Source organism: Odontesthes bonariensis, chromosome 4 (genome assembly GCF_027942865.1).
Source record: "Odontesthes bonariensis isolate fOdoBon6 chromosome 4, fOdoBon6.hap1, whole genome shotgun sequence".
Classification (NCBI taxonomy): domain Eukaryota; kingdom Metazoa; phylum Chordata; class Actinopteri; order Atheriniformes; family Atherinopsidae; genus Odontesthes; species Odontesthes bonariensis.
Window position 1 is genome coordinate 2,366,281 of NC_134509.1, and position 14,267 is coordinate 2,380,547.

At 42.0% G+C, this 14,267-nt stretch overlaps 1 protein-coding gene across 1 annotated transcript; it reads left to right on the forward strand.

Moving 5' to 3' along the window:
- The first annotated feature begins 82 nt into the window (after window positions 1-82).
- On the forward strand, window positions 83-13,585 carry LOC142378216 (cytochrome P450 3A30-like). The gene is made up of 14 exons (XM_075462485.1): window positions 83-188; window positions 289-382; window positions 511-563; window positions 756-855; window positions 3,965-4,078; window positions 4,166-4,254; window positions 5,530-5,672; window positions 5,770-5,897; window positions 7,900-7,966; window positions 8,072-8,232; window positions 8,339-8,406; window positions 12,297-12,455; window positions 13,124-13,286; window positions 13,382-13,585. The coding sequence occupies exons 1-14, from the start codon at window positions 118-120 to the stop codon at window positions 13,487-13,489; spliced, it is 1,518 nt and encodes a 505-aa protein (XP_075318600.1). The 5' UTR covers window positions 83-117; the 3' UTR covers window positions 13,490-13,585.
- The last annotated feature ends 682 nt before the right edge of the window (window positions 13,586-14,267 follow it).

A 14,267-nucleotide genomic window follows, 5' to 3' on the forward strand; every position in this document is an offset into this window, starting at 1 on the left:
AAAGGAGGGCAGAGGTTGGAGCGTTACGTAATGCAGCCGACGGAGAACACACACCCTGCTCCTCCAGCCCGAGCTCACAGCAAAACAGGCTTCTTGTTGGCCAAGCCAAGAAAAGCCATGGAGTTTCTTCCATTTTTCTGCTTAGAAACATGGATTCTGCTGCTCTCCTTCATCTGCATATTTGTTTCGTAAGGGGCGTTTTTCTAATTAAAGTTAAACAGCGTTTGATTTATAATTTAAGCATTTCATTTTGGGGACTCTCCGTGATGCTTGTTCTGTTCTGTGCAGGTATGGTAAACAGCCCTATGGAGTATTTGAGAAGTTGGGGATCCCTGGTCCCAAGCCAGAGATGTACTGGGGGACACTTCACAGATCTAACCCTGTAGGTATATCCTAATGACCTCTGCTTTTTAAAATTTAAAGGATTCATTTTGATAGTTTCTGTCATTTCACAATAAATTGTCACACAAAGTGGAAAAAGATTAAAAAAAATGTATTCTTTGTTATCAGATTATCTTCTTAGATGACATCGAAAATGCAAAAAAATATGGAAGAGTGTGGGGGTGAGTTAAAAAACAAAACAAAACAAAAACTTTATTCAATGCCAGTACAAAAGCACTAAAGCATCAATTATTCTTCTGTGTATTTCCAATATGTTTGGCAGGTTTCGACCTCTGAGCCTTTAAATTGGTCACTTCTACGAGCACAAGTAGGAGCGATTATTGCAAATATATGTCTTTTGTGTACATGTTCAGCATGTATGAGTTCAGAAGACCAGTGCTGGCTGTGATGGATCCTGACATGGTGAAAACCATCCTGGTGAAAGAGTGCTTCACATACTTTACAAACCGGAGGGTGAGAGCACACAAGATAAACACTGAACGGAACAAAAGGCTGAAAGGTCCTGTGGGACCCTCCTTTTACCATAAAGCAGGGTAATACTGCCCCCATGCGGTGATGCTGGGTGTGGGATCAGAAAACAACCAGCTAAATATGCAGTATGGAGCATTTATTGGGTTAGTAAGAAAAAAAAAAGTAGTTGTTTGCCTTGATATCTTTGTGGGGTCAACTGACGCAATGCATTTTATAGCACTTATTTAATCTAATCTGCACCCTAAACCTGAGCACATCTTAATGCTCAAGGTATAATTATCATGGAGTTAATATTACCCCCAACAAAAACATAAAACAATAACTCAAACACAGGTAGTGCTCACATATTGTCAATCAAGAGGCTGAAAACCGCTAGAATAAGCTGCCCTTTGAACCTGGTTTGTGGAAATAAATATTTATGCCCCCGATGTTGGCAATACAGCCGAGATACCGGGGCTATTTTTAAAGCAATACTATGTAACATTTCTACCTTAAAATAACAGCTTGAAAAAAATTGTGCGGCTAGAATGAGTTTTAATATTACGATTGGCCTGTCTCCTATGCCCTTCGGGGGTCTGAGTTGGAATAACTGCGCTATGTAACTTTGCTGGACCGGCCCGGGAGCTGAGCGGAAGTACTTCGACTTGCTTTCTGGCACACCTACCGCAAAAACAAATAGACCCCTCTCACGCTCCCAGGTATAAGGCTAAGCTAGCGCAACATTGTCAGTACGATCATCATGGCAGAGGCACCGAAGAAACAGAAGAAGACGTTGACTGATGAAGCAAGGAAGAGAAAGAGATTTACGACAGTGTCTTAACCGTACATTACCTCCAAGCCTGTAGGGGGAGCTCCATAATGGGCTTTTTGAGAAGTTACATACGATTGCTTTAAAGATCTTACATCATAGAGGTCGTTCAGGTCAAGGAAGTTTCAACAAATTTCTGCACACCTGGACAAAACCCTGCAGGTGTCTATTCTAATGGGGACTTCAAAAAACAAGACTTGATTTATTAATCAAAAACAAGGTCAAAGCAAAACGCGGCTGAGCCGGATGACAAGACGAGAACTACGAAAAGAAAACATGAGTAAGACAAGACAAAGAATATGACTTGGAAAAACAAAAGACTTGAGTTAACTTGGCGTGGCGTGAAAGGTGAATGTGCAACGATCTCACCCCGACTGTGAGAAAACAGGGAACCTAAATACTGTGGGGAAACTAATGACCTGAACATGGGGAGTGAGGGAAAAACAATGGCAAAACTGAAACTAAACATGAGCAGGAAAACTAAAGACTAAACACCAAGGCATGAGAAACTAAAACATGATAAAACACAAAACCAAGAACTAAAAACATGGCGTAAAACCCCGTGTTCGTGACATATTCTGCTTAACAGAAGGTGCCCCAAGCCAGCAGATGACAGAAAAAGTAGAAATATATTAAATCAACTCCACCTTTGCAGAGAACCCAGCAGGCGGAATCGTCTCCAAACTTGATAATGTGTCGCCCGTCATGGCGGCTTAATGCTACCCCTATAAAGGCCCGTTAATGGAGGAGAAAAATAAGTTTGACCAAATGATCAAACTTCTTACCAAATGGTCCACCGAAATACTGGAGAGACGCAGTAAAATAAAGTAACGCGCCAGGTGTGCCAACAGTCTGGTGTGTAGAGAGTAGGGCTGGGCGAGTTAACGCGTTATTATCGCGTTAACTCGTTAATTATTTAACACCGAAAATATTTTATCGCGCATTAACGCTGTTTTAAATTTTTTTTATTAATTTTATTATTGTAAAAGTCTGTTGCTCACGGGCTTTTATTTTGTAAAAGTCTGTTGCTCACAGGCTTTTATTTTGTAAAAGTCTGTTGCTCACAGGCTTTTATTTTGTAAAAGTCTGTTGCTCACAGGCTTTTATTTTGTAAAAGTCTGTTGCTATTCTGCTGCGGAACAGGAAAAGAAAGTAATCGGCGGATCCACCAAACATGGAGAAGGGTACGGAACTTTTACTCGGCCATTTTCATTTTAAAGTTCTTCCAGACGGCGGAGTCGACAGAACCAAAGTCATCTGTAAACACTGCCAATATGCCGCCCATTGATTTGTTTCGAGACTCCGGTTCTTCTCACAGATGTTTATTAACACCACATCAACACCGTAGAACTAAATGTTTGAGTAAACAAAGTAAAAGACGACATTAGTTGTTGTAATCATTAAAGAAATAGCATTCTTAGCATTGTCGCTGGTACCAATAAATAATCAAAGTAATACTGGCCACTTTAGCTGCTTCTCAACCAACGGCAGAGTCATTCCCCGTGCTACTTCCTTTTTTACTTGTTTCAACATAAAAGCACGTATTTCAAAATAAAATAAAAATAAACTAGCAGGTAACATCACTGCTACAGGTGCTCCTCGGTCTCTGTGTGAAGCTCACGGAGCTAACCGGCGCTACTTCCTGTTTTACTTGTTTCAACATAAAAGCACGTATTTCAAAAGAAATTTAAAAAAATCTCCTGCATTTACAGCCGAGTTGAATTGTCTTCTCAGCGTAGTAGTTCCAGTCTATAATATCACTTAAAGGCAAAACACACAACTGATAGCAGCAAGTCATTCAAGGAAACAGACAGTGGAGCGAGGCTTCTACATAAAAACTACAGAAAGATGCTGATGTTAAAAGTGTGTTTGCACAACAAATGTTATGGCACTTTCATTCATATGGCAGCACATTTAAAATAAAACTAAATGCTAAAGGCTATACACTACTTTTGGATTCATTTTTGGATTCTGCGTACAAATGCGATTAATCGTGATTAATCAGGGAAATCATGAGATTAATTAGATTAAACATTCTAATCGGTGCCCAGCCCTAGTAGAGAGTCAACAGACATGTGATCCCATCACTGTTTGTTTGGAAAAAGCTGTAAGCTGGTGCACACACCTCGTCTGTGGCTGGGAACCCTAACTACGCAAAACATCCCCAATAACTAAGCTTTTAGCGCTGGACTCTTTAATTAGAAGACTTCTACTCCAGCAGAGAGGGGTTGATCTTCTCGTCCATCGTTTCACCGTCATGAACATGACTCTTCTCTGCCCTAGAACGTTCTTCTGAGTGGAGAGCTCTACGACTCTGTGTCTATTGCTGAGGATGATCAGTGGAGAAGAATTCGTAATCATGTCACTCGTTTCTTCGCCTCTGGCCATATCAAAGAGGTAGGAGTATGAGCAGCAGGCCTAAAAGACCAGTGTAAGTGTACCTTCATCTTCACCGGTTTATGCACCTTCTTTCTCTGTTTTTAGATGTTCGGCATCATGAAATATCATTCCCACAAACTGACAGACAGCCTGCGGTCCAAGGTGCATAACGGGGACGTTATTACCATCAAAGAGTGAGCAACACCAACTTACTTATAAAATGCTACATGAACCAAACTTGAGAACACCAATAGTCACACAGACACCAAATATGTCTTTATTGGAGCTGGTTTTGTCCTGTGTGGACAGAGCCGTGCCAGCTGTTCTGCGTTTTTTTTTTTTGTTCTAAGCTAAACAGTTAACGCCTGAAGTTTTGAGAATTTTTGCACTTTTGTTTTACTACAAGTTAATACTCCTGGTAAAGTTATCTTTTGAGTTATTACCGTATTTAAATTGGATAGGTTAAAGGGACAGTTCGCCTCTTCTGACATGAAGCTGTGTAACATCCCATATCAGCAACATCATTTATGAACATCTTCTTGCCCCCTGCTGCGTCCTGTGAGCAGAGTTCCAGCCTCGTTTTGGTGTTGATGAAGGTAGTCCGGCTAGTTGGCTGGGGTTTAAAAAATAAAGCGTTTTGCTTCTCAAAACTAGATATGCGTTCAACAGAGTAATACATTTGCATCACAAAATGGTTCTCCAGGAAAAAGTCAGACCTCACAATCGCTTGGCCCTATTTTCTCTCCCTTCGTATCACTGCCTGCTGTGCAGACCGAAGTGCAGAGCGAGCAGTCCCCTGCTTCCGAGGAGCAAACACCGTAACAGGCGCGGGTGTCGGCAGGCGGCAGCAGGCAGTGATTGTGAGATAGATAAAATAGATAGATAAATAAATACTTCATTCATCCCAATTTGGGAAATTATTGTGTTGCAGCAGCGTGCAGTATAAAAGATATGTAAACAATTAGAGGAAAAACAAGCAAATAGAATAGGATAAAAAATAGAGAGTAAACATCAGCTATAAACAAATCTACAGTATAGAATAAACATCAGAGAAATAAACATTAGCTATATACAAATCTACAGTATGAAGAGTAGGTTAAATAATAATAATAGTAATAATAATAAACATCAGTAAACTAAATAAAAACAGATTTGTATATTTAACAATAAAGGTAAAAATAAAGTTAACTGAGCAGACTGAACCAATAAGAAATATAGGGTATCTGTCCATACACAAATTTTATATCTTCAAACTTATAATTAAACACTATTAAAAACACAATGTTCATTTCTAATTTTAGAGTTTTAGAGTACATCGTAATACAATATCTTCTTTCGGGTCAAGAAATTGGGCTTACAAACACAAATGTATTCCTCAAATACCTTATTCAATATTTCTCAAGATGCTGTCGAGACATACATAAAGGAAGGTTTAGCCTGTGGCTAACTGATTTCTGTGTGTGTTGTAGCGTCTTTGGACCTTACAGTATGGATGTACTGGGCAGCTGTGCATTCAGTGTGGACCTGGACACAATCAGCAACCCCGCCGGTCCCATCATCACCCATGCCTCAAAGCTATTCAGATTCTCTTTGCCACTTGTCGTGTTTCTCGGTACTGTTGTTTCATTTCTAATATCATATTTCCGCTTTTATGGACAGCTGCGTTTTGTAACCAGGATTATAATTGTTTACCTTCCTGCGCCTCTTAGGATTCTTTCCCTTCTTTACTCCTCTTTTGGACCGGCTGGGTTTTTCTTTTTTCTCCAAGTCCTCATCTGATTACTTCAAATTGATGGTGGAGAAGATCAGAGCGGAACGCAGCGATAGCTCAAGAGAGGTTTGGAAAAAACACACAACCATGCACTTTGACATTAAAGCCATGGTTGGTAATCCTGGAGAGCTAAGTGGCACCTCCGTTAAGCTCCACCCCCCCCTCCCCGTCCCATCAGGGCTCCATCGAAAAGCCACGCCCCCACAAACTTGAACGCGCATCTGATGTCTCATTCACCTGTACATATTTCATGAAAATAACAAATCCCCCCGAAGCAAAACAAATGATATCGGCCCTCGCAGCCAAGCGCAGCTCCGGCCTTGCGACCGCCTGAGCGCCGGCACCGCCGGCCCGATATGTGGTCATCAACGCCGTCACGCGTCTCCCGCACCCGTCCACCAGGTGGAGCGTGCGACGAATCTCCCAAATCGCCTTCAGTGCACGACAGTACGACACCAGTGGCACGTGTTCAATGTTGGACCGATTTCTCACCTTCCAGACAGGAGTTACCGTCACTTCCTGTTTTGTGGGGGCGGGGCAGCAACGGCAGAAATGTACCACGCCAACGTGTCAAGCGTTGCTCCGTAATGATGCACCAAAAATATGGTGCAGATCGGATGATGTCTCAAGGAGATATAGCTGTTTAAATGATATAGGGGGCGCACTGGAGTCACACTCCAATATAATCCTATTGGGCTCTTTAGATGTGAACAAAGGTCATTCTTATCTAGTTTGGTGCAAATCGGATGATGCGTGTGTGATTTAGAGCCGAACGAATAAGAGTCAGATGAGGTGGCTCGGGCATCTGGTTAGGATGCCACCTGGACGCCTCCCTGGTGAGGTGTTCCGGGCCCGTCCCACTGGGAGGAGGCCCCGGGGAAGACCCAGGACACGTTGGAGAGACTATAGCCCCTTTCACACTGCGACCCGCTACCTTAGCGGGTCCAAATTGCACCTTCGACCCGCGTCGAGCAATGTGAACGCTTGGCGTGTCAGGGTGACCCGTGTCGCCTGAAGCCGAGTTCAGGGGGCGTTGCCTAGTGGCAGAGCGTCACACGAAACACATAAAATGCTGGGCGTGTACAATGACGTAGGCACAAGCCATGCGTCGGAGGTAGGGTTAAATACACCTTGAGGACTCGTTTTTGCAATTGTATATGCAGTTCATGGAGATGTTACTTTACGGGGTGTGGATGGTTACAACGTGGGATGCCGCCGAAGAAAATATGCGGAGAATACAAGAGCACTATAGTCCCCGAAATGTGGCGGTAAATAACGTCCTCTGCTCCGAGGCTGAGGAGCTCGCGGACCTCCTTGTCTTCCCAGTTGGCCATCTTCAAAAATGTCTCGAACTTGAAGTAAAACAGAGTAAAACTTGTCCTCACCTGTCGCTGCTGTTCTGAATCAGCTGTCCATTCTGTCTTTTAAACTCCTCACGTCACGCCACGCCCATGTCCGACCCGCGCCAATTGCGTTCACACCAAACTCGGCTCGGCAAAAAGACTAGGGTCCGACGCGGGTCGAAAGGCGAGTCGAGTTGACACCCCAGCCCGGGTCGTCAGTGTGAAAGGAACAGCGGACACGCTAAATTTGCGAATTAAACGCGGGTTATTCCTCAGTGTGAAAGGGGCTTATGTCTCTCGGCTGGCCTGGGAACACCTCGGGGTCCCCCCGGAAGAGCTGGAGGAAGTGGCCGGGGACAGGGACGCCTGGGTTTCTCTGCTCAAGTTGCTGCCCCTGCGACCCAACCCCCAGAGAAGCGGAAGATGATGGATGGATGGATGGATGGATGGATGGATGGATGGATGGATCATGTATAGATTACTCTCAGGATAGACGGACCATTTCACCCAGTATTACAGAAAGTGTTTCTGAACAGGATTTACCAACCGTGCCTTTAAGAGTTCAAAGATGAATTTGCTCACGGTTTGATTGATGGAAAGGTGCGGCTCTTAGGCTGGATTTGCTGAGGTGTCATTTGTTTGACCATGATGATTGAGTTACTGTTGGTTCGTATGTGCTGAATTTGCATGATGTACTCACGGAACTGCATTGTACCTGTTTTCAGAATTTTGTGGATTTGCTTCAGAGTTTAGTCAACTCTCGGACTGGTGGTACAGAAAAGCAGAACAAAGGTAATCAAATGTCCATCATTCATGCATAGACCCTAACGCACACAAGAGGTCTGTTGCTTTCCGTTCATCTTCCTCCCCGTTTATGGATCCTATTCACTCTGACAGGTCTTACCGATCATGAAGTCCTGTCCCAGTGCGCAATGTTTCTATTCGCTGGCTACGAAACTAGTGCCACCACGCTTTCTTTCTTAGCCTACTGTTTGGCAACAAATCCTGAAGTCATGAAACGCCTGCAAAAGGAGATAGATGTAACTTTTCCAAATAAGGTAGGGCTGAAGTTTTTGGCTCTGGAGTCATTTAATTTAATTTATGATAGCTACCAATTTTGGAATCAGAATAGTTTCAAACAAACTGATCTACAACAACTTACAGGGTCCAGTCCAATATGAGGCCATGATTCAAATGGACTACCTCAATGCTGTGGTCGAAGAGTGTCTCAGGTAACACATTTTCTCACAGTTTTTGTTTGTTATGGTTGGTTTTTCTAATGTAGTCATAGGTCGTTTTCACTGGTGAACACTGGAGATGTTCAAGAGAATGTCCTGTAAGGTTGCTGTTCACACACAGCAGGAGGCAGCACATGATGCTGAAATTACACCGTGGACAAAGCTGTGGTTTCCTACACACTCAGTGGGGTCACATGGCACTGAAAGGATCGGATTATTGGCTAAATTACAATCAGACTGAGTTATTAAGTGCATGTAGACACCTTCATCTGACTAAGAACTGGATCGGATGGGATTCAGACCCCGAGATAACTGGGTTGAAAGTCACTCTAAACCTGCTTGTAGACGCTGAAGCACGTGGTGAATCAGACTTTGCGTTCTGCGCATGCTCCAGATGTTTTCCCGGGGTCGTGACCCGGAAGTCAAAGGAGACGATATTCCTGTTGCTGTCGCCGTCAGAAAGAAACAAACAACGCGATGGAGAATGCTCCGTTGGGCATCGAGTTTGTGCAACAAGCAGCTCATCACAGACCAAATGTAGAGGGACGTAGCTTCATCTGGCTCTGCGTTCTCCATCTTTCTCCAATGCCTGAGTTTGTTGTTGTTGTTGGTGGTGAAGAGGTCAACAGGAAGTGGCTCTATTAGCAACAGCTGGAATGGGTACAGCGCCACCTATCATACCGGGGTATGACACGCTTTGTGCCTCTGATCCCATTCATTCACCGCCATATATCCAAGGAGAATTATTAGGGCTGGGGAACGGTTAAGATGTTTAATCTAATTAATCACATGATTTCCCTGATTAATCACGATTAATCGCATTTGTACGCAAAATCCAAAAATGAATCCAAAAGTAGTGTATAGCTTTTAGCATTTAGCTTTATTTTAAATGTGCTGCCATATGAATGAAAGTGCCATAACATTTGGTGTGCAAACACACTTTTAACATCAGCATCTTTCTGTAGTTTTTATGTAGAAGCCTCGCTCCACTGTCTGTTTCCTTGAATGACTTGCTGCTATCAGTTGTGTGTTTTGCCTTTAAGTGATATTTTAGACTGGAACTACTACGCTGAGAAGACAATTCAACTTGGCAGTAAATGCAGGAGTTTTAAAAAAAATTTATTTTGAAAGACGTGCTTTTATGTTGAAACAAGTAAAACAGGAAGTAGCGCCGGTTAGCTCCGTTAGCTTCACACCTGTAGCGGTGATGTTAGCTGCTAGTTTATCTTTATTTTATTCCTCCATGCTTCGTGGTGTTTGCTGTAACTGTGTGAATGTGATGCATTCAACAGACTTTTACAATAATAAAACCTGCGTTAATGCATGATAAAATATTTATCGGTGTTAAATAATTAACAAGTTAACGCAATAATAACGAGTTAACTCGCCCAGCCCTAGTAATTACCCCTGCTCAACTCAGTCTTATTGTAATTTAGCCAATTATCCGATCCTTTCAGGGCCATGTGACCCCACTGAGTGAGAACAGCCGATGAGGCTTCTGGTTGTGTTGCTGTAAGACTGCATGTATGAATCCACAGTAGCACATGCTCACATCTGATCAGTCGCACCACAGCTGCACACACTCAACAACCGCTCCAGAACTTCTCAAAAATATTTCAGGACTCCACGTGTGAAAGCATATTAATTCCATTTTTGGTGCTATAAATAACTGCAACTGTTGCGCAGGATGACTGTTCTAAGGTTGTTTGAAGATATTACGAATGCAACTTTAAGGGAGAGAATTCGGGCAGAGACGGCACTCTCAGTTTGGAGACCCAGAAATAAATATTTATTGGTGAGTTAAGCTGAAAGCTACTCAAAAGTTGAGCAAGGAAAGAGCTAAGTTTTGTTTTTATTGTTTTTAAGACAACGGAAGACCTGAAACATTTTCACAGCAGTTTGAGCAAATGATGATTTGTGGATTTCTACACTGCATCTATTCTGCATTAGAGATAAATCAAATCAAATCAAATCAAATCAAATCAAATCAAATCAGATTTATTTGTAGCACATTTCATGTACAAACAATCCAAAGTGCTTTACATAAAATAAAAGCATTGCAGCAGGGAGTGGAAGAAGCATAAAAATACATCAAAGAATATCAAGAGAAACAAATAAAATCATTCAAATGAATTTAAAAACAAGCAACAGTCAAGATATGTGCTTTGTCATCACATTTTCTCAACCACAGAGCATTTGTGTTAAAACAGAGTCTGTGGCCTGCTGCCACACAGGAGAGGAACATGGACCGTGGTCTTTGCAACTGTCCCAGCAGAAGTGACAAGGTGTACAACTAATCTGCAATACAGCATTCTATCGGCCCCGTTTTTAGTAGCTTTGAGCTTAGTTTGCACTATTATCCACTGCAGATAAGACACTGACCACATCACACAACCCTAATTTAAAGGAATACAAGGTAGTTTAGCGGCAGTATAGCGATCTCTATTGGTCAAACTGAAATTCTACACTGTCGTAAAAATGCCCACCTGTACACACCCACTAACTAAACATCGTGGCGAATGCTGCCATTGTGTTATTTAGTCAGTGCAGTTAGGTCATCTGATTCACAAGTGTAGACTGCCCACGTAAGATACTATAATCAGAGATTTTCTGAAGACAGAACTCAAGATAATATGCTATAATACTGTTGCTGGAGGAAGTGGCCGGGGACAGCTCGTCTGGGTTTCTCTGCTCAGGCTGCTGCCCCCGCGACCCGACCCCCGGACAAGCGGCACATAATGGATGTATGGATGTATGGATGGACTGTTGCTGATCTTGAATGGGATTCTTCCCTCATCATGGTGTATTCGTGGAGTAATTCCTTTGTATTAGCAGACACTTACAAAAGTTACATCTTAGACAGATGCGCGCAGGCACTACCAACACACGCCGCAATAAACGCAGACTAGCTCTACACTATTCCGATTACAATCACAAATTAATCAATTTTCATTTGTAGATAACAATTCTTGTTCGGATCAAAACGCTATTCTTACTCTAATCAGGTCAGTCCGTGTATTTCTGAAGCTAGGCTACGTCTCGAACTCAGGAGGAATTTGAGCACCGTCATCACCTGTCTCTTTACGATCTAAAACGCAGATCACTATGGTAGATGAACAAGATCACGCTTGGAGAAATTTCACAAAGATGGGAAGTGCCAACATCGAACATTTCATATTCAGTCTGTGAAAGGCAGAATATGAAACGCTTGGTGTTGGCTCTTCAACGCAAGCGAACACATAGCTACAACTACAGCTAGCATACAGTACCTAGCTAAGTGCCGTAAACACAAACGACTCTTCTCGCGCATCACGACACTTCAGAAGCGGGTCGCTCCTGCCGAAGTTACATATGGGATTTTCAGCATACAGACCCCTGTTGGGAGCGAGACAGGCTTCATTCGCTTACTATTGACTTGTTTAACCTTTGTTAAACTCCTGAAGGCTATAATTTTAGGTGAAAATGCTACCTAGTGCCCCTTTAAAACAAAATAAAAAAGTATTGAGATCAGTCTGATTTTCTGGCACATGATAAATAGATCATGCTATCTTTTAAGCCCCCCATCTTTACCTCAACAGGATCCTTTGCACTGAACAAGCAAAGGACAATCCAACAGTTCTTGACCCGTTCATGATTTCAGAGCTGAGACCACGAAATGAAAGAGGCTCAGACTTTATCTGCTTTACTTCAGAGTGTCTCCACTTTACATCTAGCAAATCTGAGCTTCTTTTGTGCAGTTGCTCAATATGAACGTGTCAAAAGAAGTTCACCAATTGTGGCGCAAGCAATGTTTTCATATGGAATTATTGATTTGGGGTTAGCGTCTACGTTCAGTCATACCTAAAGATGTACACAGTTATACACATCTGGCCCGTTTTCTGCAGGCTCTACCCTCCAGCTGTGCGTCTGGAGCGAATGACTAAAGAAACTGTGAAGATCAGTGGAATCACCATCCCAAAGGACACGATTGTTATGATTCCAATCTATGCTGTGCACCATGACCCTGAACTTTGGCCCGAGCCGGAGGAGTTCAAACCTGAGAGGTAGGTGCTTAATGTCTTAACGTCTTAATGATGTGATCTTTGGCTTTGGTGGATCGTTATAATGAGCCGTGCATTACCGATACTGAGTCGGCCAAGAATTTTAGACTCTAGAATTATTGATATTGAGGCAATCAAACAACACAGTTTCTAAAAGGTGTATTGTCAAAACAACTTCTGTAGGAGCCTGGGTCCTGTTTGGGTTTATTGATATTTGGATAGCTATTTGAGTTTACACATTGAAATATGATTTACGTTAATTGTAATAAAAAAAGGAGCTATTTACAGTATTTATAGACAGATAATTCAAAATGACTCCAGTTACCGGAGTCATTTTGGTCAGGCGACACAGAGTGGAGCCACACAGTTTTTTGACCTTTCTCTCTCTCTGTCACTCTTTGTTTTTTCTCTCACCTTTTTTATTTTCTCATATTGGATCAGTGCTGTACCATTCTTTATGTTTTTTGGAAGTAAATTGGAGTTTTTATTTTGTCGTGGATGACGAGAGAGAAGAGCGTCGAGCTAACGGCTTCATTAAGGAACCTACAACTTCTACAAAGAGAAGATAAAAACTTTGATTTGAAAACAGTTTTTTTTTAGTGGAAAAAACATGAAAAAAAAGCATTAACGTTAACTTTTGCTTTCGTTGTACTGTCTGATTGTGTTTTTAGATTTACTAAGTCGAACAAGCAGAGCATGAACCCGTACACTTATCTCCCGTTTGGAACTGACCCGAGGAATTGCTTGGGGATGCGATTTGCTCTGGTGACGATAAAGCTGGCCTTGGTTGAAGTTTTGCAGAATTATAGCTTCTCAGTTTGTGAGGAGACAGAGGTGATTAAATGATTTTATGAGCAAAAGACGCTTTCAGTACCTGCAGAAAGAGAAAAGAAGACATTTCCAATTGTGTGCATTTGTCCATTCCCCAGATACCTTTGAGGATTTCCCCTGTTGTCTTCCTTGGACCCCTCCAACCAATCAAATTAAAGTTGCTGATGCGCTCCATCGACTGCGCCAATGTGGACAACGGCAGCTAAGAAGCTGTCAGACCTGATAAATACAAATACACAATATGCTAAATACACCATGGCTAAAATGATGTTGTTAAATTTGATTAAATTACTTTTAAAGGAGCAGCTTGTCAACTGTCATTCAGTTGGTTAATTATGATCCACAACCTACAGAACACTCTGCAGACTTGTTTTCACTCAACAAATATATGTTTTTTCATGCTTCATTCCCAACACAGACCCCTGATCTCACAGAAACCAGGCTGTCTGATGGAAAAAAATCAAAGTCTTACCAAGTATATTTGTCTAATTTCTAGTCCAAATATCTCATTACACTTAATATAAGACACAACTGCCTAACAAGCACCATTTCAGCCAGATATAGGGACTTGTTTGAAGACAATACATCTGGAATATCTTGTTAAATGAAAAAGTCTTGAAAACAAATTGTTTTGAGTCAGATTTCATCTGAAACAAGCTTTTTTTTACATTTGAAGAGGTTTTTAAGCTAATTTCAAGATCACTTTTATCTCAAAAGTCCTAAATATCACATCTTATTTCAAGAAATCTGGACAAGCCGATTTTCAATAGTTCCACTGGCAGATTTTTTTGCTTATTTCAAGCAAAAACGTCTTTTATTTGTTGTTTTTCTTACTTATTTTTGGAGGGACATCTTTTCCAGTGCAGACACACAGATTACACTGGATCTGTCTTTCATACCCAGTTACCTTGGTACCTTACCCAGTTTTACCCGATCTAACCTAAAGGTCTGGTGGTTTAGGAGATCCTTCCGTAAATCAGTCTC

Bases quoted from the DNA above. Each gene is read 5' to 3' on its own strand.
- LOC142378216 (XM_075462485.1), top strand. From the start codon at position 118: ATGGAGTTTCTTCCATTTTTCTGCTTAGAAACATGGATTCTGCTGCTC. The intron at 856-3,964 runs GTGAGAGCACAC...TCTCTGCCCTAG, and splicing joins CATACTTTACAAACCGGAGG to AACGTTCTTCTGAGTGGAGA. The intron at 8,233-8,338 runs GTAGGGCTGAAG...AACAACTTACAG, and splicing joins ATGTAACTTTTCCAAATAAG to GGTCCAGTCCAATATGAGGC.